The 25,299-nt window shown below is 32.2% G+C and overlaps 1 protein-coding gene across 4 annotated transcripts; it reads right to left on the bottom strand.

The window, feature by feature from the left end:
• Positions 1-272: 272 nt before the first annotated feature.
• On the bottom strand, positions 273-25,220 carry LOC146533195 (bridge-like lipid transfer protein family member 3B). 4 transcript variants are annotated; one of them, XM_085195978.1, is made up of 30 exons: positions 25,039-25,220; positions 24,507-24,708; positions 21,887-21,997; positions 21,581-21,658; positions 20,922-21,026; positions 20,201-20,327; positions 19,487-19,647; positions 19,170-19,323; positions 18,316-18,442; positions 17,787-17,892; positions 17,497-17,614; positions 17,231-17,322; positions 16,662-16,797; positions 16,251-16,426; positions 15,580-15,694; positions 15,170-15,304; positions 14,444-14,613; positions 13,595-13,770; positions 12,844-12,980; positions 12,508-12,648; positions 11,759-11,821; positions 10,865-11,036; positions 10,358-10,472; positions 9,780-9,914; positions 8,850-8,861; positions 6,683-6,814; positions 6,018-6,161; positions 5,199-5,497; positions 4,827-4,938; positions 273-4,352 (listed from the first exon to the last, which is right to left on the bottom strand). In XM_085195978.1, the coding sequence occupies exons 1-30, from the start codon at positions 25,080-25,082 to the stop codon at positions 4,317-4,319; spliced, it is 3,831 nt and encodes a 1,276-aa protein (XP_085052104.1). In that variant the 5' UTR covers positions 25,083-25,220; the 3' UTR covers positions 273-4,316. The 4 variants fall into 4 exon arrangements, with proteins under 4 accessions (XP_085052104.1, XP_085052105.1, XP_085052106.1 ...); XM_085195979.1 differs by lacking the exon at positions 8,850-8,861; XM_085195980.1 differs by lacking the exon at positions 11,759-11,821.
• Between the last annotated feature and the right edge of the window lie 79 nt (positions 25,221-25,299).

Raw genomic sequence — 25,299 nt, 5'->3', positions numbered from 1 at the left:
TAGGAAAAAAAGAATAATTTTAAGCAATATGTATTTTGTACATTAACTAAATGCCATATGAATAAAGTAATATTAATATTTGAGGATATAAAATACTAACATCCCAAAAATAGGCAAAGTATGACATTAATGAATAGTTGAATAGCAATTCATGTTCTCAATACGAATTTTGTGCAGTTAAGGTGAAATTACGGAATACACAATGATTACGGAAAATATTAAAATAAATCTTTTGAAATCTATTCTATACGTAGGCAAATAAAACACAATCAAATAGAATATTAAATTTAATTTTAACAATTCCTTTTAATAACTAAACACATTGCAACAACCATTTTCTTACTCGTACATAATGTATTGTTTAACACTTTAGTAGGCGTATATATGAGATTTTTCATGATTATTATATATATACTTAAGATCCACCTTACCAGACTTCACAGGTGTTCAATGTGAGTTTTTTTTAATACAAAAATACAATGGCTGCCTTTTATTTACTTAAGCCTAATAGAAGAATTAATTATAGTTTTTCGCGGATATGATTCAAGCTAATATGTTTATAAATATTATTAAAAAATATCAATTTAAACACGTAAATAAAACATGTAGCAAAAAATCTATCTATTACTATTAATTGGAAGAAATACATTGAAATAAAATTTAAAGCACACATACATTAGTTTGTTATTCTATTAACAAAATGATATGATTGACAAACTTGTAACAAAAAGTACATAAAAAACCAAATTCATATAAAATCTATAATATTCTAGGTAAAGACCGCTAGCGACACTTTCAAATTGAAAAGCTAAATATTTGTAAATATAAAAATTACATCACAATTCATACAATATTGATATAGAATCGATATATGGAGACAAGGACTTATATAGACAAATATATAGCTAAGAAATACATTTATCACTTTATATTATAATAGTTAAAATTAAGATTATTAATATTATGATTTGATTTTGTTTATAAGTAATATTGCAAATTTCGTGACTCTAAAAAAAGAACCATGTAAATATGCTCAAATAATGAAGAAAAAAATTTATGATTAGTCTGAACTTAGCTTCATTATCAAGAATTAAATATAAAATAAGAATAAGTAGGACGACATTTTTTTACCTACGTATCTATATTCAAAGTGGTCATTGTTTACTTTGGATAGCTAACTCATACTATATATTTTTAAATTTTTATGTTCGTTTCGACAGTATTTTACAATTTTATATCTTATAAAGTGTTATTGATACACTAATTAATATTTATACAAGTTTTGAGTATGTAAAATAAATGTTTTTCTCTTATCAACAAACCAAGTATTCTTTTAAAGTATTATTTATAAATAAAAATAACAAAGTTAGAAGTAGAATCATCAAGTTCATTTAAAAGTTTTGTATAAAATAAAAGTTAATGTTATAAAATATATTATTTCTTGTTAAAAAATACATCAATGGACTTAGTTATAGCACACAGTGTTTTTACAAGTACATACTATTTAAATAACATTTAAAAAAATTATAGAAGAGAAATATTTTATGTAAGTAATAAAATATGTAGAAAATGGGTTTTTAACTTTATTCCAGTACAAATAGGTTATAAAATTTATATATCGTCGCTTAGTGAAGAGTCAATCTACATATTACAAGTCTCGTGACTATGAACTAAGTATATTAAAACAGGTTAAACAAATAAATAATAATAAAAAAAAACTAATTTAAAATATCTTATTAACATTGGATTAATAAAAAGAAACATAAAAACAAGAATAACCCACAGTTTACAAATTAATTAACTTAACACAATATATTTTTTTATGTAAGTATTTCACTTTATTTAAATCATTGTCTTAAAATTTGTAAAATATGGGTTGACTCTCTTTACCGCTAAAACGATAATATATGTATGTATTTTTTTTATTTCACAGGTAACACATGACAAGCGATTTTAATAATAATACACAGGCACAATTTATATACTTCTAAAAATATATACAATTTAATTCAAATAGTTCAAATGTTGCCACTTACAATTTAGATTAACATGGAAAAAAATAAGCTCACATCAAAATTAACATTTTAATGGGCAGTGATTATCAGTCAACACCTAAACGATCTACATTTAAACTGCAACTACTAAATTTTAGATAAAACCAAAGATATTCTAATCGCAGTGAATTATAAATATACGCAATTTATAATTTTAACGAGTGGCACTTTTTTATTAATAAAAACTTCTAAAATGTCCTAAATACTACAAAAGAAACATTTTAATTTTAATTTATACAATTATCGAATTTTAACTTATATATTGGTAAATAGAATTATAAATATATTAATTTATATATGCAAAGCCTCTTCACGCTCTTATACTTTACGCGATAAAGGGAGAAGTTAGTTAAAATAACTATTTTTTTGAATCTAACATATGAAAAACAAATTAGATTAACCTAAGACACCTAAGTAATAACACGTTAGTAAAACGAATGTCTGGTTCTCTGGTTTTCTGGTGGAATAAAAATAATATTTACTGTGAATATAATGGTGGACACAGACTGCTTGGGTACGTTCGTGATCAAGAATGGCAATACTTTTACAATTGAAAATATAGTATATTAAATATACCTAAATATATTTTATTACACTAATTTGGTATGTGTTGGTTTAATAAGCAATTTTGTGTGGATTGTTTCTAAGTTTAAAAGTAAATTGCACACAATTATAATGAAATATTTGCAATTTTATGCAATACGATGAGAAATATTTACATATATATATACATATTTTTAAAGTGAAACTTTTTTATTTTTCCCTGATTAGAAGGATATTAGATTTTTTCTTCTTTCTCTCTAAAATTTTAAAAGACAAGGTCGATTGCGTGAACATATAATCAATAAATAAGAATAATAACCAGACCTTGGCAAGTAATATAAATATGTTTAAATATGAATATCCCTCTTATCTATAAAAAAAATCGAAAGAAATAAACAAACTGTCCGAAAATACCCAACGACACCATTATAGCGTCCTGCATGATGAAATAAATTGTATAGTAAAAATTATGAAAATATTTCATAATTTTTATTATAGAATTTTTTGTGAACATAAATTACTAGCATACTACAACAATAAATGCATATTTAAGTACTGCAATTTTCATGGACAATAATTGTTATACAATTATTATATTTTCTTAAAAAGTGAATGGACGATTTATAACAAATACGTGTGACAAAAATAAAAAGGGTGTTTTTCTGTTAATTAATTTTGTAGATCTAATATTGTTTATGTATTAAAAGATTTAAAAATGGTATTTTAGCAGGACCACGTTTCTTTTTGTGTTGTTTATGTATGAATAAACCAGAGTCTGTCATATCCTTGTATTTTCAGGCTTTATACTTTCTTTAAGTCTATTCATTTGTTACTCCATCAATCCTCAATTGAAATAAATATAGCATTTTTTATCAATTTTTTTATGAAAAATTAAAACTGCTAAATTCAATTTGCGGACCGCCAATTATTGTTTTAAAATATTATTTTAAATACTCTTTTTTAAGTATTACAAATTTAAGAAAAAAATAAATAATGGGTAATATCTTTAATTTTCTCTCTGCATAGTCATAATTCTTTATAGTCGAAGATATAACAAATTTTCACTGTCACTGTAGTATTGTAATAAAACCTTTACTGTGAATAAAGCTTTTAAAGGTAATGTGACGTCTCTTATTTCGATAACAATTCGATATACTTTTCAAGTCAACTCCTTTCTTTTCAAAACTTATCATAACTCCATGTTACCAAAATCCAAATTCTCGCCTTCACTATTCAAGTCTGTTATGTGTATAAAAACATTTACATTACAGGTATAATTCCAATGGTCGGGTAGAGCCGTAGTCGTGTATAAGTGCAGATTATATGGAGGGAATGGTTGTTGTTTAATGGAAGATGACACATTTTTATGTTCACTTTAGTACTTCTATAACGGTCGTGTATCGTAGACAATGATTCGACTGAGGGGGTATTTGGTTCTATAGGTTGTGATCTCCACAGCAGCTAGCACACCCATATCTTATATGGAAGGTTCACTTTTAATGTTCTATACAGGGCCTAACTACATAAGTTATACAGATGTGGTATGGCGGGATGACAACAGGATCTGCTTTTGTCTACAATTTATATAGCAGGGTGTTCTCCCTATAAATTCTATGTAGGGTATTATGTTGAATGGGGGTATGTTAGTGAGTTCTATAGTTTGTGATCGCCGCAACAGGCGGTGCAGTCGAGGCAGCCCTGCGCCCCGCTTCGGGAACGCTATCTTTTACCCCTACACGTTCCTGATAATTGTTCCTGGAATGAGAAGTCTTAATAAGCATAGTTTAAATTTTTACGTTTACCTGAAACCTAGTGTCAAAACACTCCATTCTTCATTTTCTATCCAATTTTCAAGACGTTGCGTGTTTAGTGATGATAATCTCACGTTCACACATGTAATCTTACATCTACACATGTGTTCTAATATTCAAACATGGAATCTCATATCAATACAAGTGAAATTTACACATGTGACCGGACAATTTGCCACGACAAATCGCAAACTGCGACAAAGTACGCCATTCAACACAATGCAGACAGAGAACCGAATGTCTTAATACTAAAGTACACTTATACCTTTTAATATAGTTACACTGTTAGGCTAGTCGTAGCACAGAGGCTCATGCCTCCTGGATTCGGCTGAAATTGGGGACCGAACTCTCAACACAGGGCCACTATTATTATGTTACGCTATAGAGCGTGAACCTGAAAAAAAATAGTAACACTAACCTGTAATAACCTAACCGTCTCCAACAGCTCGTGTTTATCAGCGAGTAAGCCAGCTGCTTCTTGTTGCGCCGCGTGCGCGCACTGACGGAGAACTGATGCTTCTTCCGCTTTACTGTTAAAAAAAAAAATATTTTAATAACTGGGAATAAGAGTGATTAATGGACTCTAATACAATTCTCTTCGTTGATAATGTACATATATTATAAGGTCTAAAATTAGTTATACTGAATACCAAAGCTACAGTTCCATGGTAAACGAATATGCTTGAAATTTATAGTTTTTTGATTGATTCACGAATGCGCTCATCATGGCACAGCGGGACAATATCTGATTGTAAATACGATGATTGATAATTCAAATTCAAAAACTCACGCTCTCAACTCCCTATTATCCTCAGATATCCTATTTAGAGTAGCCAATCGTTTCTTCAGTTCCTCATTCTCCTCCCAAAGTCTTTGTATCTCTTCCTTCGCTTCCTTTAACTCTGGTGGGGGACTGCTAGGTGAGATTGTACGAGAGGGTATACTGGGTCCTAAATGGACAATTCCAGAAGAATCTCTGTTTAGACGGAGGGTAGTCAGATCTAGATCTAATGGTTGTGGTGGAGGGGAGGATATGGATCTGGTCGGCCTATCTTCTATTAGGTGAAGTTTCACGTTTTCTATTAACACCTGAAATTGTTTTATTTTATACTAAATAAATTCATAGAACATAATTATATACATATAACTTATTCATTCTTATACATATACTTTGCAATGTAAAAACAATTACAAATTACATACAGCAAGGTAGGAAAAATTAACATAGCGTCAGACATTCCGTTCCCTACTTTAACACGCAAACACGGGGAATACGGGAAACTTTTTGACGGAGATTTTGCGGAACACGGGGTGTTGAATTCCGTATTCACGCAACGGCGTGTTTAGTGACGGAATTCAACACCCCGCTTTGCCTTATATTACCAGAGCGAGGAAATGAAAACATAAATAATTAATTTCCCCTAGTAGGAATCGACCGTCTACCCACAACCGTCGCATTGTGGGTTGTTGCAGTCAGACCCTTGTACCATTATGCCAAGCATATATAATTGAGATATATAATCTCACATACCGAGTAATTTAGAGGACTTGGACATACATTAAATTCTTTTACATTAAATAACTATTTTTTTGTATTATATTTACTTACCTCTAAAGGCATCGGTGGTATGACAACCTCGTCTTCAATAAACTCAGACAAAGCTAGGGCCGTACTCATGTTAAGAGCGATATTCAACTCTCTTATTCGAGCTTCTAATATTTCTTCGTATGGTGCCAGCCCCGTTGGTTCTCCCTGAAAAAAGTGTAACTTGAGCTTATAAACTTGAGTATGAATGATTAAAAAGAAAATAGAAAAAATAATGGTAGAAGTAATTTAATTGGATTTTTATTTCTTGCATATCTCCACTTCCCGTACTTTAAAGAAAAACACCGCGCTGAATTATGGAATCTAATATTACCCAACTCTAACCAGAACCAAAAAATCCAATATATTATTTCCCTCTAGTCGGATTTAAACTTACAACCATAGCATTTATTTAGACATTCTGACCGATTCCAACTGCCCCATAAAGTTAGGCCTTCTGAACTTTTGCGAATTGTTCACTCGGGAAGAAAATAAAATAACGGGAACGGCGTGTCTTAACACTAGGTTCCCAGGTATCCTATGCCTACCCTGGTAGGTGCGGGATACAACATGCAGCTAAAAAAAGTAACAAATCCTCTTAAGTAAAAACTTAGCACACACTTACTATCTATAGCTATCTTCGGAGAGGCCACGACTCAACGACCATATAAAATAAAGCCAAAACTAACCTGGCTATTTAAAATCTTCGGTAATTCAGTTCTCATTAGCCTAGCTGCGACACGCGGCATTTCCCGTGGTTTAAAGTCATCATCATCGTTAGTTGGCTCTGACCACGCTCGAGCACGCATTGAAAATTTGTTCTGTAGATATATTTCGTTAAAAATAGATATGATTATATAATTATAAATGTAGATAATAGTCATAATAATCATGCCCAAATATAGTTCAAAAATAAAAAAATAAATTAATATTTATAAATAAAAAATAAATATATAGCACTCAAATGGCTAGAATATGCTGTATAAAAGGCAAATTCACTATTTTCTAAATTTTCATTATTTTGTACAAAATATGTCTATATTAATATTGAAATTATCATTTAAATTCATATAAAATATTTTTTTATTAATAATTTTAAATACATGTAATTTTTTATACAACTTACTATTTATTGTAAATTTACTAAAACTACCTTACACAGCCATATCCAAAATTTAATAAATATACATTTCGTTCGGTTATACAGGCATATGAACAGATTAAATAAATGAGAAAAAACATGCAAAAAGCATATACAATTATATACATCTTATTTTATGAATTTATAAAATAAAAAGTATTAAAACAGTGTAACTTATTTGATTTAGAAGAAAAAGTTGCCGGTTTGTGTGTGAAATGTTATGTCTAATACTTATAAAGTCTAACGTCAAAAGTAAAAAACAATAATTTATTTAGAAAAAATAATCGCTTAGTAATTAATAGAAGCATATTACTAATATTTATTTTTATAATATTTATTTGCTCTATTCAAGGTTATAATTATTAAACTATAGTTAAAATATATTTAATCATACTTTTGGTAGTAATCTTTTTTTAAGCAAATACAGACTAAACTCAGTTATGGTTACAACTAGTTTTTATTTATTAACAGTAGTAAAAATTATGTCAATATCTAACTAAAACGGAGTTTAACAGTAAGTAGAATTATTTAATATAATCATTTCTCTAAATTGTGTGATATTATAGACCTTGACAAGAGCACAACAAAATACAAGAATAGATACAAAGTTAACAATGAGATGAGATGAACGGGACATGCAAGTTCAATTACATCGTAGCAGATACATGACGATAACGATTAAACAAGTTAATTTTTATTTTCAATTTAGAAGTGAATATTTCGCCCTAAAACACTTTTAATGTAATTCCCTATATATCTTCTCTTAAGGAATAATAAACAAGTTATCAGTCGCAATATATGTAAGTAAATAATTCCTAGATTTTTTTTAGTTTTTTACTAGAAGAAACTATAAAATTATTACTTTCAAGTTGTATTTATATACACGACTTCACTTGGTATTACGCAGTGTAAGAATTATATTTATATTATTTATTACTTCATTACATGCACTATCCATATGAAAAGATGCAAAACATAAGCATTGTAGTGTTGCCATTTCACAAAATTAATACAAATTGGAAAAAAATATTTTTTCGAACAGGCAAACACATATCTAAAAATTCCGACATGGCAACACTCAATTCACATTCATTCAACACATACAGAACCCCCTTGGCTACGACACAAAACGTCTACAAACTAATTGGCATGTGATACCACTACGGTGTCATCAACACTATGTTATAACATATTATATAAGACGCTCGAATACCTTGACATGCGGGGAATATTACTTTACAACGGTCCGCGAGATCAATGATGTTTAGTTAATATGTAAGACATTTTTTTAGTAAATTTTTAGGAAAATGACAAATTAATTCAATTTCGGAATTTAATTCTGTATTATTTATATAAGTTAATTATATATTGGGAAATGTGTCATGAGTTATAAAATAAAAATAATTTATTTATATGCAATGAAAGCTTTCTAGCAATCAAAATGTATTTTTAAAATGTGAAACAGGTTAAGGAATTGTAATGTTAGGTATAGTAACAACAGGTGGCATGGCAACATTTATATAATCGTTTAACAACATTTTATTTGATTGTAGTTCTTTAATTTACTTAAATAATTTTGTCATATAATTTATTGAAATATAGATAATTAAAATCATTTCCCACGCGAAAGATTGTAAAGCAATAATTTCTTGCAAGTCCAGGGATTTTTGTTTTGAAAATTTAAATTTAACGCCTTTCTATAAATGGTTAAATACCTTGAGTCGGATCTTTCACACGATAGCCGAGCGGGCGGGAGTTGCCATAAAAACACATAAACGACAAAGTTAGAGGATGCATTCCTTATATACTTATACTTGAATTATAGTTGGATTAGCGAATATTGATCATGGGGTACGGTACAATGGTCACGTGATGGGTGGGTCATGCAATTTATGAGCTTTTAGCATTGTTTCTTAAAATATATATTTTGCATCTTTATTTCGGAATGTTAAGTAAAAAAGTTAAATTTCATTTAGTTGGTATATTTTTTGATTTGTGGTTGTTTACTTCCAAAGTGGCAATGGTCATTAATACTTAATAATTACTTGATATTTAAGAAATATTTTTTATTTTTCTTTTCTTTAATTATTATTAAAGAAAGAAAAAAAATTGCTTGCTTAAGAATGTAGTTGTTTAAATACAGAATAAAATTTTGAAATACAAATGCAATATATCAACAATACATTATCAAAAAGTATGCACAGATAGTAACTTATTATTACCTTAAATATGCTTTTTACGTTAAAATGTTAAAAGCCCAATAGAAATTGATGAATAATAAAGAAGATTTTAAAAAGTGATCTGTAAACATGCTACAACATATTATTTGCTGTTCAGGAAATAAGTTAGGAAAACTTATAAAACAATATTTAATCCGTGGAATGTGGCGAGTATGTTTCAAGGAAAGTGTTAGAATTTACATATGGTTGGTGTTCGATATAATGGTTTTTAGATAATGATGTGTAATTTTTTTCATAAAAACGTAGAAATATTGTAAACTGTTCATTTTTACATAAAAAAATAATACTTATTGTTATTCCAATTAATGAGAAAATTAAGAATGTTTTGAACATCTAAATGAAAATGTGTTTTAATGTAGATTGAAATATATTAAATTTACTTTGATTAAACTATATAAATCTTACCTGGAATTCATCCCAGGGTATAGAGGAACATTCATCGGTTTTCAGGTTGTCTGCCACGAATCTCATGCAGGACTTTCCGTTGGCACTTTGTTGGACTAGGTGAATGTTGTTCAAACGAAGCGTGCAGGTTGATATCTGTTTATGTTTGTATAGAATAATTTTAACGTATATAATTTTAAAATCTTTTATTTATTGTTGAGTTCTTTGTGCATTGTTTATTTTTTAAATCCATAAGGAAAATAAATTTAGTTTTATATTGTTAAAAAATATAAATATTAGTATGTTAAATAAAATTATTCAACCAACATAAACCTTGAGGCCGTCGTAGCGCAGCGTGGTGTATAGGTTCCCACTTGGGACAAATTAATTATTTTCATTACCCAGTACGCTGGTACCAAGAGAAAGTGTGTTGTTGAATTCCACCATTGAACTTGCATTGTCACGAAAATTATTCGGAAAGTAGAGAATGGAGTTTCTTAATATTAGTTCACTCCCTATTAGGTTTCCCCTTCCCATATATGCTATATGAGGGATACAGTGTGAAGTTACAATTGACTTTCAATACATTTAACACTCACCATATCACGTCGTTTACAAGAACTAGTAATGGAATGGTCGCTAGGAGAGGACGAGCGTTCTACCACTTCCGCTGCAACTTCTACGCCGCTGGACAGACGACCGTGTTCGAATTCCCTATAATATCAATATAAATATTTTAGCACATATTACAAAATTAAAATTATTTTTAGTGACCATAATTTGTAGTTTGATGGATATTTTCATGATGAACGCCAGAAACAAAAGTGATTATATGTAGGCCGTAATTCGTATACACTTGCGTCTTAAAACATTGAAAACAAATGTAAATTACAACTGTAACCCGGATATAGCAAAGTATGCAGAGAGAATTTAGTATCAAGACACTACGTCTCGTCACTTCTCGCATTTGACATTCTTTACGTTACCAGAGCGAGATATTGAAAAGAAAATATTTATTTTGTGTGTGGACACCACCATCGCATTTACACTGACGATGACCTAATATATAAAATAATATCAATTATCAAGAAGAACAATTGTTTCACCTAAAAGCAACGTCAGCGTCATCAGGGGATTCAGCAGCCAAACCCACAACCACGTATCGGTCGCTATCAGAACTGGCCGTGGAGGCGGCGTCACTCCTGCACTCATCTCTCGTCAGAGCACTATCTATTGACGTCACTAGGGATGTGAACCCGCGACGCATTGACGAGAAACCTAGTGGAAATTTGAACATGAATACTTACGAATAAATACGTACATATGTGCTGGACCTTTATGAAAGTGCTTGGGCTAGCGTTGTCTACTATTGTATTGTGTCTTTAATATTTTCTTGACTTTTTTAATATTCTACAATATAAAAAAAAACAAGTAAAAATACGATAGGTCTCACGTGATAGGTCATGTCAACTTTGATTTGATACTAGAAACATCTGCAAAAAGCATTTTAAGCCCCACGTAATAATCGCTAGCAGAACAGGGCGTAGATGCTGCGTCGTTGTAGCTCTGTCATTAGCGATTTTAACATTTCACGCACTAAAGACATACTTAGCAGGGAATTTGTAAATGTATGTGTGTGTAGATGAAGGTCTTAATGAAAGTGCTTGGCTAGTTTTTTGTAATATTTATAAAGTGATTTTTTTATATATCTTTCTAGAATGCGTATTTATTAGTTTATTGAGACGTAGCGATTATTAGCTATTTCTAATTTAGTTTAGAACACAAAAGAAAAGAAAGAGAAAAAGAAATCACAATGTCACGTGGTTAAAGTGGTTGTTTATAAGTGCTGTTAAAAATAACACATAAAAAGATGCCTTAACTCACTAAAACTATTTTTAGTATATTACTATATAAACGTTATAGTAATATAAATGTACTAACGATTCTCCTTAAATATCCACACACTGTATCTAGCACTAAAATTCCAAGCACTAAATTACCTCCAAAACTTATTGAGGTGGTCATAGTTGGTATATCCTCAGCAGGTAGAATGGGATACGATCCTATAAACACTTATATGTTACTGTCACAATTTAAATTGGCTTGGACATATTGATAAAGATTTCAATATAATAAAATTAAAAATAAATACATATTTTTATGCTGTTTTACATACAAAGTAATAAAAAGTTATCTTAAAGAAATCATCACGCTGAATAAAAAACAATCTGACAAATCAATATTTATAAATGCTATATTTAACAAAAATAATATGTACGTTAATATAGAAGAAACAATTCAGATAAATTTTGGTAAATTTTATATCCAAACAGACTTAAATGATGAACAACGTCCAAAAATAAAAAAAAGCCCTTTCTAAACTGTAGAATTATTAAAAAAAAATGTAAAATATATTTATTACGTAAAAACATACCCGAACCCGGTAAAAACCCGAACATTTCATAGCAGGATTTGAACCCGGGCCTCTTGGAAACCGTCCTAACACCATACATTCTTACCGAGTATCATTGAAATTCTTCTACTCGTTAGAGCTTACTTTTGTTGTTAGCATCTTAATTTTACGATTACTATTCAAAGATGATGATGATGATTGATGTCATTCACATATTTAGAATAAGAGGAATATTTATATGCAAACAATTTATTTCGAGGTCCAAAACCCTGCTATGTTAATAAACTATACTTATTTATACTTAAAAAATGTCTAGATTACATCCACAAAACTTACCTCCAAACCCTAACCCAGGACTGGGTGGAGCCATCTCCTCAGCAGGTAGGGGCAATGCTGTACACACTTCTATTGAACCATGGGTAGCTAACACACCGCTATCGCGATCTAGCATTGACGGCGCCATTGTTGCTTCAGATCCTGAAAATAAATAAAACCTCGTTGTTTTAATTCTAATATACTATGTTTTTATTGGGACAAATAATGTTAAACATGGTAAATATTTTTAATTATATATATATTTTATAATAAAAATTTATAACATCTTGCACTGGAGTCCGATGGTTGTTGATATTAAACGAAATCTTTTATAATAAAGTATATTTTTTGTCTTACCTAACTTTAAATCATTCAGACTGGATGAATCAAGAGGGACGCTGTCCAAATCTCTGGAAGACTCTAATCCGGGGCAGTTAGTTGGAAGCACTAGTGTCATTTCTACTGCTGGTACCACTAGACCTACTACCAATGACCTAAAAAAATGTAGGTTAGGAAATACATGTATATATATTTTTTTTACATAAATAATTATTGTAATGTGCAATATAAGCTATTAATTACAGAAAAACCTTCTAAGTTCAATAAGTTAAAAGATTTTCTTTATAATTTCTTTTTTTCATTATATACCAATGAAAAAATGTAATATTTATATTAATTGGAGAAAAATGAATAAATAAAAAGTTACCACCATTTTAAAACATAAGAATAATTCACGAACAATTTTTAAACTTTAATATTAAATTAAATGTTAAGTCAGATATATAAAAATTTAATATTTAACCAGATATATAAAATAACATTATAAGCCACAAGGTGTATTTTGTAGGTTAAAGTGAAGTTTGTGGGATCGATTCCTACTTGGAGAAATCTATCTGAGTTCTGGTATTGAGACAAAGCGCAGCCTAGATGTTGCACTGTGTTGATGTGTGTTGAAACACAATATCTTGAGTCCGGACAATCGAAGGGTATAAAAAGAAGAAAAGCGAGTATTTCGACAATAGTTTCCCTAACTATTTCCTCTATATGCGGGACCCTGTAGTTTAATGCTGTCGTGAAACTCAAAAACAAAAGATTTCCATCATCTCACCCTTGATCTTCTTCCGGCATTCTACTCGCCTGATGTGCGAGCCACGCGGCCAACTCACTGATACGTTCCAATTGGCGTAGTAGGAATAACAACTGATAGTGGTTTAGTTGTAAACCACTAAGGCCGCAGGTCCGGCCGATCACCCAAATCTTGTTGAAACCGTCTTCGAAACAGACCTGGTAATTAAATAATATGTAAAAATTTTAAATAAATTTTATACAAAATTAATAATTAAAATATTGTAATGAAAAAAGTATATAGGAATACATTGTTAGAGTTTTCCCTTTTCCTTTGAAGTATCTGTAGTGACTGTAAAGTTATGGTATTAAATTAATAATTTAAAAATCTGGAATTCGTTGGCAATTAAGCTTATCCAATCCCGTTCATTTCCTATTTTAACATTTTAGTAACATTAAAGTGTTATTCACAGAGTAAAGCGTGTGTGTGTTACAATGTGGCGGGACTAGACCTTTTGGAAACCGTAAAAACAAATTGTGGGTAGCGGAAAATTATAAATAGACCTTAATAGAGAGCTGCTGAAACGTACTCATTTATGAGTTTAAACGACCCTCTTCATACATCGGGTTACTCCATATAATCACTCATTCATACACATTCCTTAGGGCAAACAGACAAACGAGTCATTAGCACTAGAACCACCGCCTAGGACCTGTAAAGTACATACTTACTGACCGACTTTAGACACGCTGACAACAAATGTTAACGTTGGCGGATAAGAATGAATGATTATAATTTTTGTTTGAGCGTTTCGACGGTTTCCAAGGGGCGTAAGTTTGAATTCCACTACACTGATTTATTTACATGTATCTAAATATCTCCTTCACTTACCCAAGCAGTCAAAGGCGTAGCGTCCAAAAGAGGCGATGGTTTATAGTTAGTAGCTCTCGCCCCACAAAAGTCGGCCCAAACGGGCTCTACTCGCGCGCACCACACCGACCTGTTCTCTGTCCATAATAACTCCGGTGTTATTGCTGTGCCGCGGTCGATGTCGTCAAGATCTACAAATAAAACATTTACAATATTAAAAATAATAGGTTCCTTAACCATACTAACTAATGTATTAGACAGTACGATCGACGAATTGTGGTCGCCCTGAAGATAGCTATAGGTAGATGGTTGTGTAGATTTTTAGCATTTTTCTTTCTAGTCTTTTAGTATTTTTCTTGCTTTTGAACATTTTCTTCCCGAATGAAAAATGCGCTAAATTTTAGAAAGCCTAACTTCAGAATAGTAGTGACTCTTCAACCATACCTTATAGACTTAAGAACCCGTATATAGTACAGCTTCTGCGAATCCAAAGGACCTATCCTATATTCTAACTATGTAACCATGGAATACTAATGTCATCTCACATCATTTATTTGACAAGACAATTTTAATACTTTCTAGTCTGAATATAATGTTTAGAATCAGAATAACACATTTTAATGCATAAGCTATTTAGGTACTGTTTTATGTAAATCCGTTCACTATTTTATGCGTGGAAGTGGAACAAACATTTATCTTTACAAACTTTTAGATTTATTATATTTATAGGAAATAAAATTAGCTTACAATCAGCATGTAATAAAAATTGTTCGTGTATCGGATCCATGTCATCAGAAGAAGTTGGAAACTGCCCTCTAGGCGGCGCTGCTTTTCTTAACGTCGATATTATTGAAGCTAAATCTGCTCTGTTGCCTGCTGTAGCTGTGACGAAGATAGTTTTATATGTGTGAAATGAAATGCATCAATAAATATTTCATAATTATTACTATAATTGAAATTGTTGTCTATTCTGTTATACACTCCGTTTAACATTGAATTGCACCATTTAATGTACAATACCTTTATATATAGTAGAATCGAGTGAATCCGATATGGAACTAAGACGGTATATAAGAGATATGAGTTTAGCAAAAAAATTCAACAGCATCATATAGATATCAAAAATATACATATTATTGTGTAAAATATACACTTACTGGCTCGCGGCGACTCCCGTACATTAGTAAAAGTAGCTCTCGCCGTACATAAATGTAACTCTTTAGGTCTGTCACGTTGTTGGGAAACATGCTCAGGCCCAGCTTCTAGAACAATCTGTAAACAACGTTAATTTAGAAAACATAGCCATTTAGCATCTTTCATTTTAATATCTGAAGTTTATAAGTTGGATAAACTTAAATAGGTTAATATTGATTATTGCAAATCTTTTTCCGTTTCCGTGGATCAAAGTCTGGCTGCCGCTCGCTTATTGGAGATTGAATGAAGAACACATGGAAATCTATCACTTTATTAGTTCTATCTGACAAGCATAAGCAAAAAAAAAAAATTTTTTTAATTTATTTCCTAATTAATATATTGTTAGCAAAATCGTGTATATGTAGGTCGAAACAACTATTAAAGCAATGGAAATGTGTCAATCGAGGCGGTTGCTTATAGGCAACGGCTTTTATTGAAAGGAAACTCATGTGAAGTATTGATATTGGATGATATATATCACTTATTGCAATTACATAGAATCTCTTTCCGAATAATTTAGAAACATAGACGATATGTGGTTTTATCTTGTTTTTTAAAAAATGTTAACCGCTTCTAATTTCTATCAATATATAACAATAAAATTACCACACAAAAAATTAAATAAAATACAAACCTTAGGCATGATAGCCTCAGTCCGTATATCAATATAAGACGAGGTGTCGTCCGTGGGCGCGTTGTCGGCGGCCGCGGCACCCACGTGTGGGAGGAAGGCCGCTAGCCACAGAATGCTAGGGACGTCGACTGACACGCGCACGGGGCTTAGCTGCACGTAGAGCTTTGGTGAAGGCACTGTGGAATGATTAAAAGTGAAAAAAAAAGTCAAAACATTTACCATCTTCGTGGATATGGGTTATTTTGAAATCCTGAAGCTACCTGAAAGTGAAGAAGCCAGTTAGGATTTCTCATCTTTTACACACTTTTGGAAAGACAATAATGTAAAGTAAGAAAGTCCTAAAATCAAATTCTGAGCGGCCACGATTTTTCAACCGTACCATATAAAAGCATAAAAAAAATCATTTCTTACCAGGGAAGCATACATCTCCAGGATAATAAAAGAAGGTCAGTTCAGCGTGTAAAAGTCCCGCATCGCCGGGTAAAGTGGCCTTTTCTGCACTCACTAACGGTCGTGGTGCTTCTCTGGACTTCGAACCTGTTGACACCTAAATGAAAGATTTTTTTAGCTTCATGCCATACAATACTATATTCTTTGCATACAATAAAGTAGGCAAAGAATATAGTATAGTATTGAGGCACTCCAATCCCCAAGCACCGCCAAATTTTCAAAATATTGCATGTTGAGTAGCGAAACTCAATGCGGTGCTTTGTCTCATTACCAGAGCTAGGTAATGAAAATATCAAATATTACGTCCTTCCGAGAGGCAACCCACAATCGTCGCATTTACAGTTCAGTTTCGCTACTTAACACGCAATGCCTCAAGAATTCACCGAAAAGTATGTAAAGGCCCTTTGCATACCCTGCTATGTGCGGGATACAGCGTGAAGCTAAAATAATACAGGCGCTCCGTTCCCTCTGGCTACCTCACTTAGGAAAAAGTGTGATGTTAGAAAAATAAAGAAATAAGTAAAATTTACCTTATACACCGTAAAATCATCTATCCTAAGTACAAGACAAGTGGTCATCAATTTCCCGAGTTGCTGAAGTATTCTCGTTCTAGTGGGTGAGGCTGAAAAAAAAGTAAGCAAGTATTACATAGAAAAAACAAACAAAGAAATGTATATAGACTACAATTTATGTAATGATTTCCTATAATTTGGCTATAATATAACAATAAATATAAGGGCGCGAAACCGCCAGTGAAATGATATTAACCATATTATATTATATAAAATATAAAAACCTTGCGAGGTAGTAGTAGTATTGGACGGAGTGGGCGCAGGAGTGCTCTGCGGAGGCGCAGACGCGCGGTGATTTATACCATTGGACACTGGTTCTTCTATCTGTTCTGTGGTTTGTGGCTGGAAGGGAAGTAACATTAGATTTTGATGGGGAAAAGAAAAATCATAAAATCGAATCTACACAGCCATCTTCACTTAACTTTAACGGAGCACGATTCGTCGACCGTACTGATAAACCTACGTACTTGATTAACAATATGATACTTCATTAACATAAAAATAAATTTCATACCTTATTTCCAGGTGTCAAGGGTCTGGGGTCCAACGTGTCTAACAGCGTAGTACAAAACGAAGACAACGCCTGCGACAGCCACTGACTGTGTGGTGTAGCTGCTTCCCTGTTCATTGGAAAATTAAAGAAAAAAATTGCTATAATGTTTTTATTACAAGAATTATTTAATTTTACCTTGATTCACATCGAAATATAATAATAACTATAAGCAACAGTTCGAAAATTGGGCGGTGCGTGGTGTAGTACTTTACTGTAAGTATTTAACTCTATGCTTAAGCGTCTACTCTCTTCAGCGGCTCCTCGTTATAATGACGTGGGGCGCACAACCTTGTATTTGTAAATTAATATGGTGAATGTATGTATGTATGTATGAGGAACTGTAAAAAAGAGATAATGTACGAAAAATGAGTTTATAAACGCAAACTATAAGTGGGGAATGGATTATCTTAATAGTAGATTCCCTTTGCCTATTCTGCTATACACGGGATGCAGCGTGAAGCTATAAAAAATAAAACTAATTATTCCTCACCTATATCCTCGCCAGTGTCTTCTATCATTGGAAGCTTTGTGATAGGGAAACAAGTCCGCTTGCATACTGACTAGAGTTACTTGTAGCGCACCACCGTTGGCGAGTTGTGGCATTTCTGATCTACCCACTGGAAAATACATTAATATTGTGTAGATAAAGTAAGTAAATATTATATTATATAAGATTATATTGATCTTGTGACACAATATTGCACCATCGAAGAAGGTTTTCTCATTAAGTTCTGTTTGTCAGAAAAAGGTGTTTGACCACATGGTATAATTTCGTTAGTGTGTTACCCAAAAGGACATGAGTTGAAATTTCGCTTCGTTTAAGTATTTATAAAGGATTCTCATATATTCAACAAGTTTTCTATAAAAATAATCTTATTTTCTAAATCTATACTAATATAATAAAGCGGAAGAGTTTGTTTGTTTGTTTGTTTGTTTGTTTGTTTGTTTGTTTGTTTGAACGCTAAGATCTCTGGATCTACTGGATCGATTTACTTTGTTTTTGTTTTGTATGAAAGCTGCATTCTTCAGAAGTGCTATAGGCTATATAATATTACATTACACATATATACTAATAAATTAAAATACTTTCTAATTTGACATGCAATTTATTCTGCCATGTTAATAACAACCGTCGTTGCTACGCGACCGCGTTCGTTACCGCGTCATTTTGATATTCATCCTTATGAAAATAAATATAATAGTCACTTTTAGCATTTCATCTAGATTGAAATTATATTTCTATAGAAATTATATTCTTATATTTCAAGCAGGCGTAGCCGCGTCCGGGTCCGCTAGTGTGGAATAAAACTTTAAAAATGTTATAATTAAGTTACTGTTACTTACATCCCGGATCATCACACAGATGCAAGTCTATCCGCGGCGCGAGTAGATGGTAGGAAGTTTCTCGGACATCATGTTTGGCGAACATGCGCGCTAAGATATCCTTTTCACCTGACGTCGGTCTACTCTGTATTTGGTCTTTCGGCTCTTCTTTTATCTGTGTAAGTCATAAAACTATTAAATAACAATTTAAGTATTTTTTAGCTTCATGCTGTGGGTTCGATTTCTTTGCTCTAGTGACGAGGTTTAAAAATGTTAAAAATAAATTAATTGTTTACCATCTAACGTTTCTTATAATAAGGTGTTTTTATTAACCCTACCTTATGAGCAGCCTTAGTCCTAGTCGCCATTTGCGTGGCCTTCCTGACAGGGTCGGCCAGGGCAGCGGCGCAGGCCAAAGCCGCTCGCAACTGTCCATCAGTCAACGCCCACGCCAGAGGTTCAGGTCGGAGGACTAGACGAGAACCTAGGACTGCGCAGTCTGTGGGATAACATAAACTAATTATATATTAAATTTAATCAAATCAGCTTCACGTTGTATCCCGCACACAGCAGGGTAGGCAGAGGGAACTTCATATCAATACACCTCGTTTCCCACTTTCCGCCGAATTCTGGAGGCATTGCCTGTTAAGTGGCGGAACTCAATGCCGCTCTTTGCCTGAACACCAGAGCAAAGTAACGAAAATATAAATGTGAATAAACATTTCCTTTTCTCGAGTGGGGATCGAACCCAAAACCATCGCATTACAGTCACATCCTTGTGCTGCTCAATTTATAAAGAACGCTAATGATATATAACGAACACAACTACTTAATATTGACGAAGTGAATATGCTATAGGTGTATCAGTATACAAGCACCCAGAAAGAACCCAGAGTATTCAAGAACACACTAGTACTAACGCACACACAGTTGGTACACTCAAGGATGCATTTATTTTTTCTATCTGCTGATATTTGACCAAACAATTATTCAGCCGTAAATAGTCAAGGGTTGCTTGCATATAAAAAATACATATCCAAAGGACAACTAACCTGACAGTCGTTTCTTTATAACTATTCGACAATGTGTATTTCCCAACAGTAGTCTTAATGGCGGCAAGTTGGCTGCTGCAGCACCATGTGCCTTGGCTTCTATACGAGCGCTTTGCCATTCTAATTCCTAATATGAAAAAAATATTTTGTTCACAAATTTTTTATAGATAAAGTTGATATCAATTATATATGTATAACACATAAGACCTAGGTTGTCTACAGTAGGTTAATCAGCAACAGTTCAAGTTTATTCGGCGCTACTCTCAGCAACTACTGGTTCAATAGTCCATATATCAACAAAAGCCAGTACATATGTATATTAAAATCACATTAATCGTTTCCATGTAACATACTGTATCTGGGTCGACACTTCGTCGACGAATGTATAGTACAGGTGAGGCCATATTAAAAGCTAGTATAATAAATGATGAGAATGATAATCTAATGATGAGCCAGTAGATACAGGTAACAGAGCAGGGTAGGTAGAGGGAACAAAGTATTAAAACACTCTGTTCCCTACTTTCCACCGAATTCTGAAGAAAATCATGTTGAGTAGTGGAACTCAACGCAGCGCCGCCGTCGACAATAGAGCGAGGACATGAAAATATAAATTTTTAAATAAATATTTCATTATCTCGAGTGGGAATCGAATCAACAACCAGTCGCTTTACAGTCACACTTTGTACCCCTGCGCCACGACTGGTGTCAAATTTTTAATTACTTTAAATATAAGCAGTTGGCCAGTGTCAGGAGATTTGATCCTGGTCAGTCTTAGGTCGCCTTTCCGTCCTTCAGGCGTTCGGGACTCCACCGTCACTCGTGATATCTGAGAAAAATAAATAAAATATATTAAATTAAAGTTAACAAAAAAAACAATTGCTGCAGTATGATGGATTCTTATTATAAGAGAGTATTTTTAAAATAATTTAACGTACAATTTTCCTTGTTCAGGTTTTAAACGCGTTGTGTAGGTAGGTTCACTAGATTTATTGATAATAGGAGGAAAATGAAAACAACAAAATAACAAATTAAAGTGACGAACAGACTGAGCGCGCGAAGTTAAAAAATATATATATTTGTTTTGCATACGCGCATGAGATGGCTGAGGCCGTCATGGCGCAGTGGCACAAGCATGTAACTGTGAATGCAACGATTGTGGGTTGGATTTCAGCTCTGGGAAATGAAATATCTAATATTTTCCTTTCTTTGGTAACAAAGCAAAGCGTGGCGTGGAATTTGGCTATATCACGCAATACCTCGAGAAATCGGTAGAAAGTGGGAAACGGATTGTTTTACTACTAAGTTCTCTCTGTGTCTCTTTGCTTTGACATATGCCTTTTATATATTTGCCTTTTTCTTTTAATAATTAACAAATCTTACCTGAACACTACTGGTGAAAGAATCACATTTGAAGTCTATTTGCACTTGATTCACAGCCACTGATATCCCGTCTATTACCTGGAAAACAACCATTATTTAGTTATAATATACGTATAAAAAAAAGATTTTTTTTAGTATAATAAAAGAACATATCGCACCTTTACAATTATAGTGAACTTTTAAAAATATCAAGTTTTAGGAAACGTCAAATAAAGATTTGTACAAAAATTAGGCTTACAAAACCTCACCTTGTCTAAATTTACTTTACTAAACAACGAGACAGTAGTCTATAAAGACGTAACTCACCTTATGTATATAGCTGTACTTTCCCGGCACGGGCATAGAGTCTGTAGCACCCGGGTTCGTAGCCCGCGGCTCGGCGCATACTTCCAACGCTATATGCACTTCGTCTAGATTCTGTAACAATAATAGTTTGTTCGTTTGTTTTTAGCTTCACGTTGTACCTTTTATATAGGAAGATACGCAGACGGAACCTGGGAACCTGGTGATAAGACACTCCGTTCACCATTAAGACAGTTCTGTTCCCTACTTTTTGCCAAATTCGAGGGTATTGCGTGTATGCGTTGTGAGTGACGGAACTTGCCTTGTTACCAGAACGAAGAAATGAAAATATTAAATATTTTATTCAACCCAGCGGGAACCGAAACCACAATCATCACGTTTACGCTTGTGCCTTTGCGCCACGGCGCCACGACGGCCTCTTTGTTGTACTTATTTAAACAAAAACTAGTTCTAGACTTAAGTATATGACTTATTTTTTTTTATTTTTTGTGCTAAAAATCTTATCTTTAAATAGATTTATAACGAAAATATCACATATTATTCATTATTTTAATAGATATTTTAAATTTAACCTATCTCATGCTAATTGCCGCCCCGAAGTTAAGATTTTCTAAAATTGTGCACGTTTTGCGCAGGGCGGCCTCGATTCGTTGAGCGTACTGTACTTTGTTTACCACATTTTGGCTCGCTCATTTACATTTTGGATGGTAGAACACAACACTGTGTTTGTGTAGTTACACAAACACAAGTTTAGTTAAACCTTAGAAATGAGTTTTTTCTTAAAATATAAAGATTCTTTCTACTGGGGACCGAACCTGATTATCTTCCGTACAATCGGAAAGTTTCCATTAGATCCACGTGGCATTATCATTAACAGAATCATTAAAAAACGTTACCATTACGTTACCACTTACTTTGCAGTATGATTTAAGGTTTATACGAAAGTAAAATTCCTTTAAATATCTATGTTTTACTAAGAAAATGAAAAATGTCATATTTTATTAAAAGAAATGCAGTTTAATTTAATTTAGAGTCGTTACGTGTGGTTATTGCAAATTAACTAATTTTATATGAATACGTACACTTACATCATTATCATAAATAGGTCTTGTTATTGAAAAGGTTCAACAACATAGTTACATTAAAACAAACCATTTCCTTAAAATTTTAATTCCACTACACAAACAAGCTATATAAGTGTAGTGTGTTGTTATTTCTACACGTTTTCTCTGTATATACAAATTAAAATTTAAAACATTAATGAGAAAATATGTAAACTTAAGGTTGTCGCGTGCATAATGTTACTTAGAAACGCTCAATATGCATCGTTTGCATATCAAAGAAATTAAAAGAAAATAATTTTTAATGATTAATGCAAATAATCAATCGAACACGCAGTCTCTTTGAAATCACCCGACAGTAAACCACATAGTGACATATATTATCATAATGCTTGCTCCGAATGCTGACCACGATCCTCAGATATGAGGTACCTACCGACTACAGAGAGAGAAAGAGAGGGAAATCTTTGAGGGAAATGTATATAAATCTGTAAGGTACCATCTATTAAAAATATAAAAAAAATAGACAAGAAAATCAACATAAAGACAATTTAAGTCTAAGTGTAATCTTGACGTGTCTAATTATAAGTTATAATATCTGAGACGCAAACCAATAAGCACGAATAAAGATCAAGGCCGTAGTTTCAACGAAGCATTGCTAATTCGGTACATTCAGCCATGCCTACTTTACGTCAATGTAATTTCTTTAGAGTGTCAATATGGAAATATTTAAATATTAATATTTAATAGCTTGGTTCATTTATTATGATAATAATTAAACCAATACTTCTAATCTATCAACTTCCATAATATCCACCTATATTAGACTTTTGTTGTTTTTTTTACGTTTACGTTTACGTGAACTAAGTATTAAGACACTACTTCTGCATCTACATTGTGGCTATTTTCAATAGAATATTCAGTTAAGTTCTTTTTTTAGCTTCACACTGTATCCTGCGCACAGAAAGCCGCCGAATTCTGGAGGTATTGGGCATTGTTGTGCACTGTTGAGTGGCAGAACCAAATGCAGTCACACTCTTTTGCCCATGTTCTAAAATTGGTCTCAAGTTCAGTTTATCTCGCCTGAGCAGATAGACACATTTTAAAATGAATTCTCCCAAGTGGGGACAAACCCATAACCAATACAATTACAGTCAGATGTGGGGGCCTACTACCCCCACCCCCCTCCCCCTTTGACCTTAAACCTTTCAGATAAAACTAGTGAATTAATAATAAAAAGGTTATAATAAAACTGAGTCATTACTTTATTTATAAAATATGCCTATAGTATGACAAATGCTAGAAATGAACAATATATTTATTTAAAAAATATATATTTCTAATCAATGGTATATGTGGGATACTGCTTAGTTGTAATGGCCACTAATGTGGATTTGATTTCTACTTGAGGAAAAAAATATGTTCATACCTTTACTCACTAAAAAAAACAAAACATGGCGGTAATTCCATCTCTCAATGGCATGTCTCACTATCTTAAAACTATGTTCCATATTCCATCTGCCTACCATGTGGGATAAAATTTTAATCTAAAAAAAACTTACCAACACAATAGGAACTGTTTTAAGTTTAGTCCACTGTATCCTAAATGAGGCACGGTTGCATTTAGCTGATGTCAGGCGCACCCATCCAGGCAATTCCAGTAGGTCAGTCAGAAGATCTTCATCTAAAGTCAAGTCTTGCAGTTCACCGGATCCTCTAAGAGCTGATAGAGAGATCTGTTCTGGTGACAGATTTTTTGTAAATCTGAGACAAATAAATGTTAATATATAATAAAGTATGTTCCCTTTAATTATTCTCATATTTAATCATTTATCAATCATGAATATATGAAATGTAAAACTAGTAATAAATTTAAGTTTTAAAGTTAATTTAACATGTTAATGTCCATTTTAAGGGCATTAGGAAAAAATCTCATAGAATAAATCGAAGGGTAGATGAAGGTTACAGGTAATATGGTTTAAATATTTAAGCAGATTATTAGTACAAAACACATATACACTGTTATTTTATTAAATTAGCAAGTATATCTCTTATCTTTCACCTCATATACAAATATAATTATAGAGAACGCACCTCGATAGATGTTTTAATAACTGGTTCTTTATTATCGTCACCATTTTGAAGATATTATAAAAAAATATTTGCTAAACGTGAATTTTAACGAGAAATCATTATTTTACTTCATTAATTTGTTGGCCTATTCAAAGGTATTTTCTTTCTTCTACGTTTATGAATGATTGGCGAATGAATTAAATGTCAATATGACATACTACCAGCTGGTCGAACGTAGAAATGACAGTGTTATAATCACAATATTGAAATTTCTAATGATGA

This window comes from Heliconius melpomene, chromosome 13, assembly GCF_056956725.1.
Source record: "Heliconius melpomene rosina isolate 202511_hmr_F chromosome 13, ASM5695672v1, whole genome shotgun sequence".
NCBI classification, from domain to species: domain Eukaryota; kingdom Metazoa; phylum Arthropoda; class Insecta; order Lepidoptera; family Nymphalidae; genus Heliconius; species Heliconius melpomene.
The sequence above is the reverse complement of the archived record's forward strand: the minus strand, read 5'-3'. Positions and strand labels throughout refer to the sequence as shown.

Excerpts from the sequence above, each read along its gene's own strand:
- LOC146533195 (XM_085195978.1), bottom strand. The coding sequence starts at position 25,082 with ATGGTGACGATAATAAAGAACCAGTTATTAAAACATCTATCGAG. Across the intron at positions 21,027-21,580 it reads CTTTCACCAGTAGTGTTCAG|ATATCACGAGTGACGGTGGA; the intron begins GTAAGATTTGTT and ends TATTTTTCTCAG. Across the intron at positions 13,771-14,443 it reads CTACGCCTTTGACTGCTTGG|GTCTGTTTCGAAGACGGTTT; the intron begins GTAAGTGAAGGA and ends TTTAATTACCAG.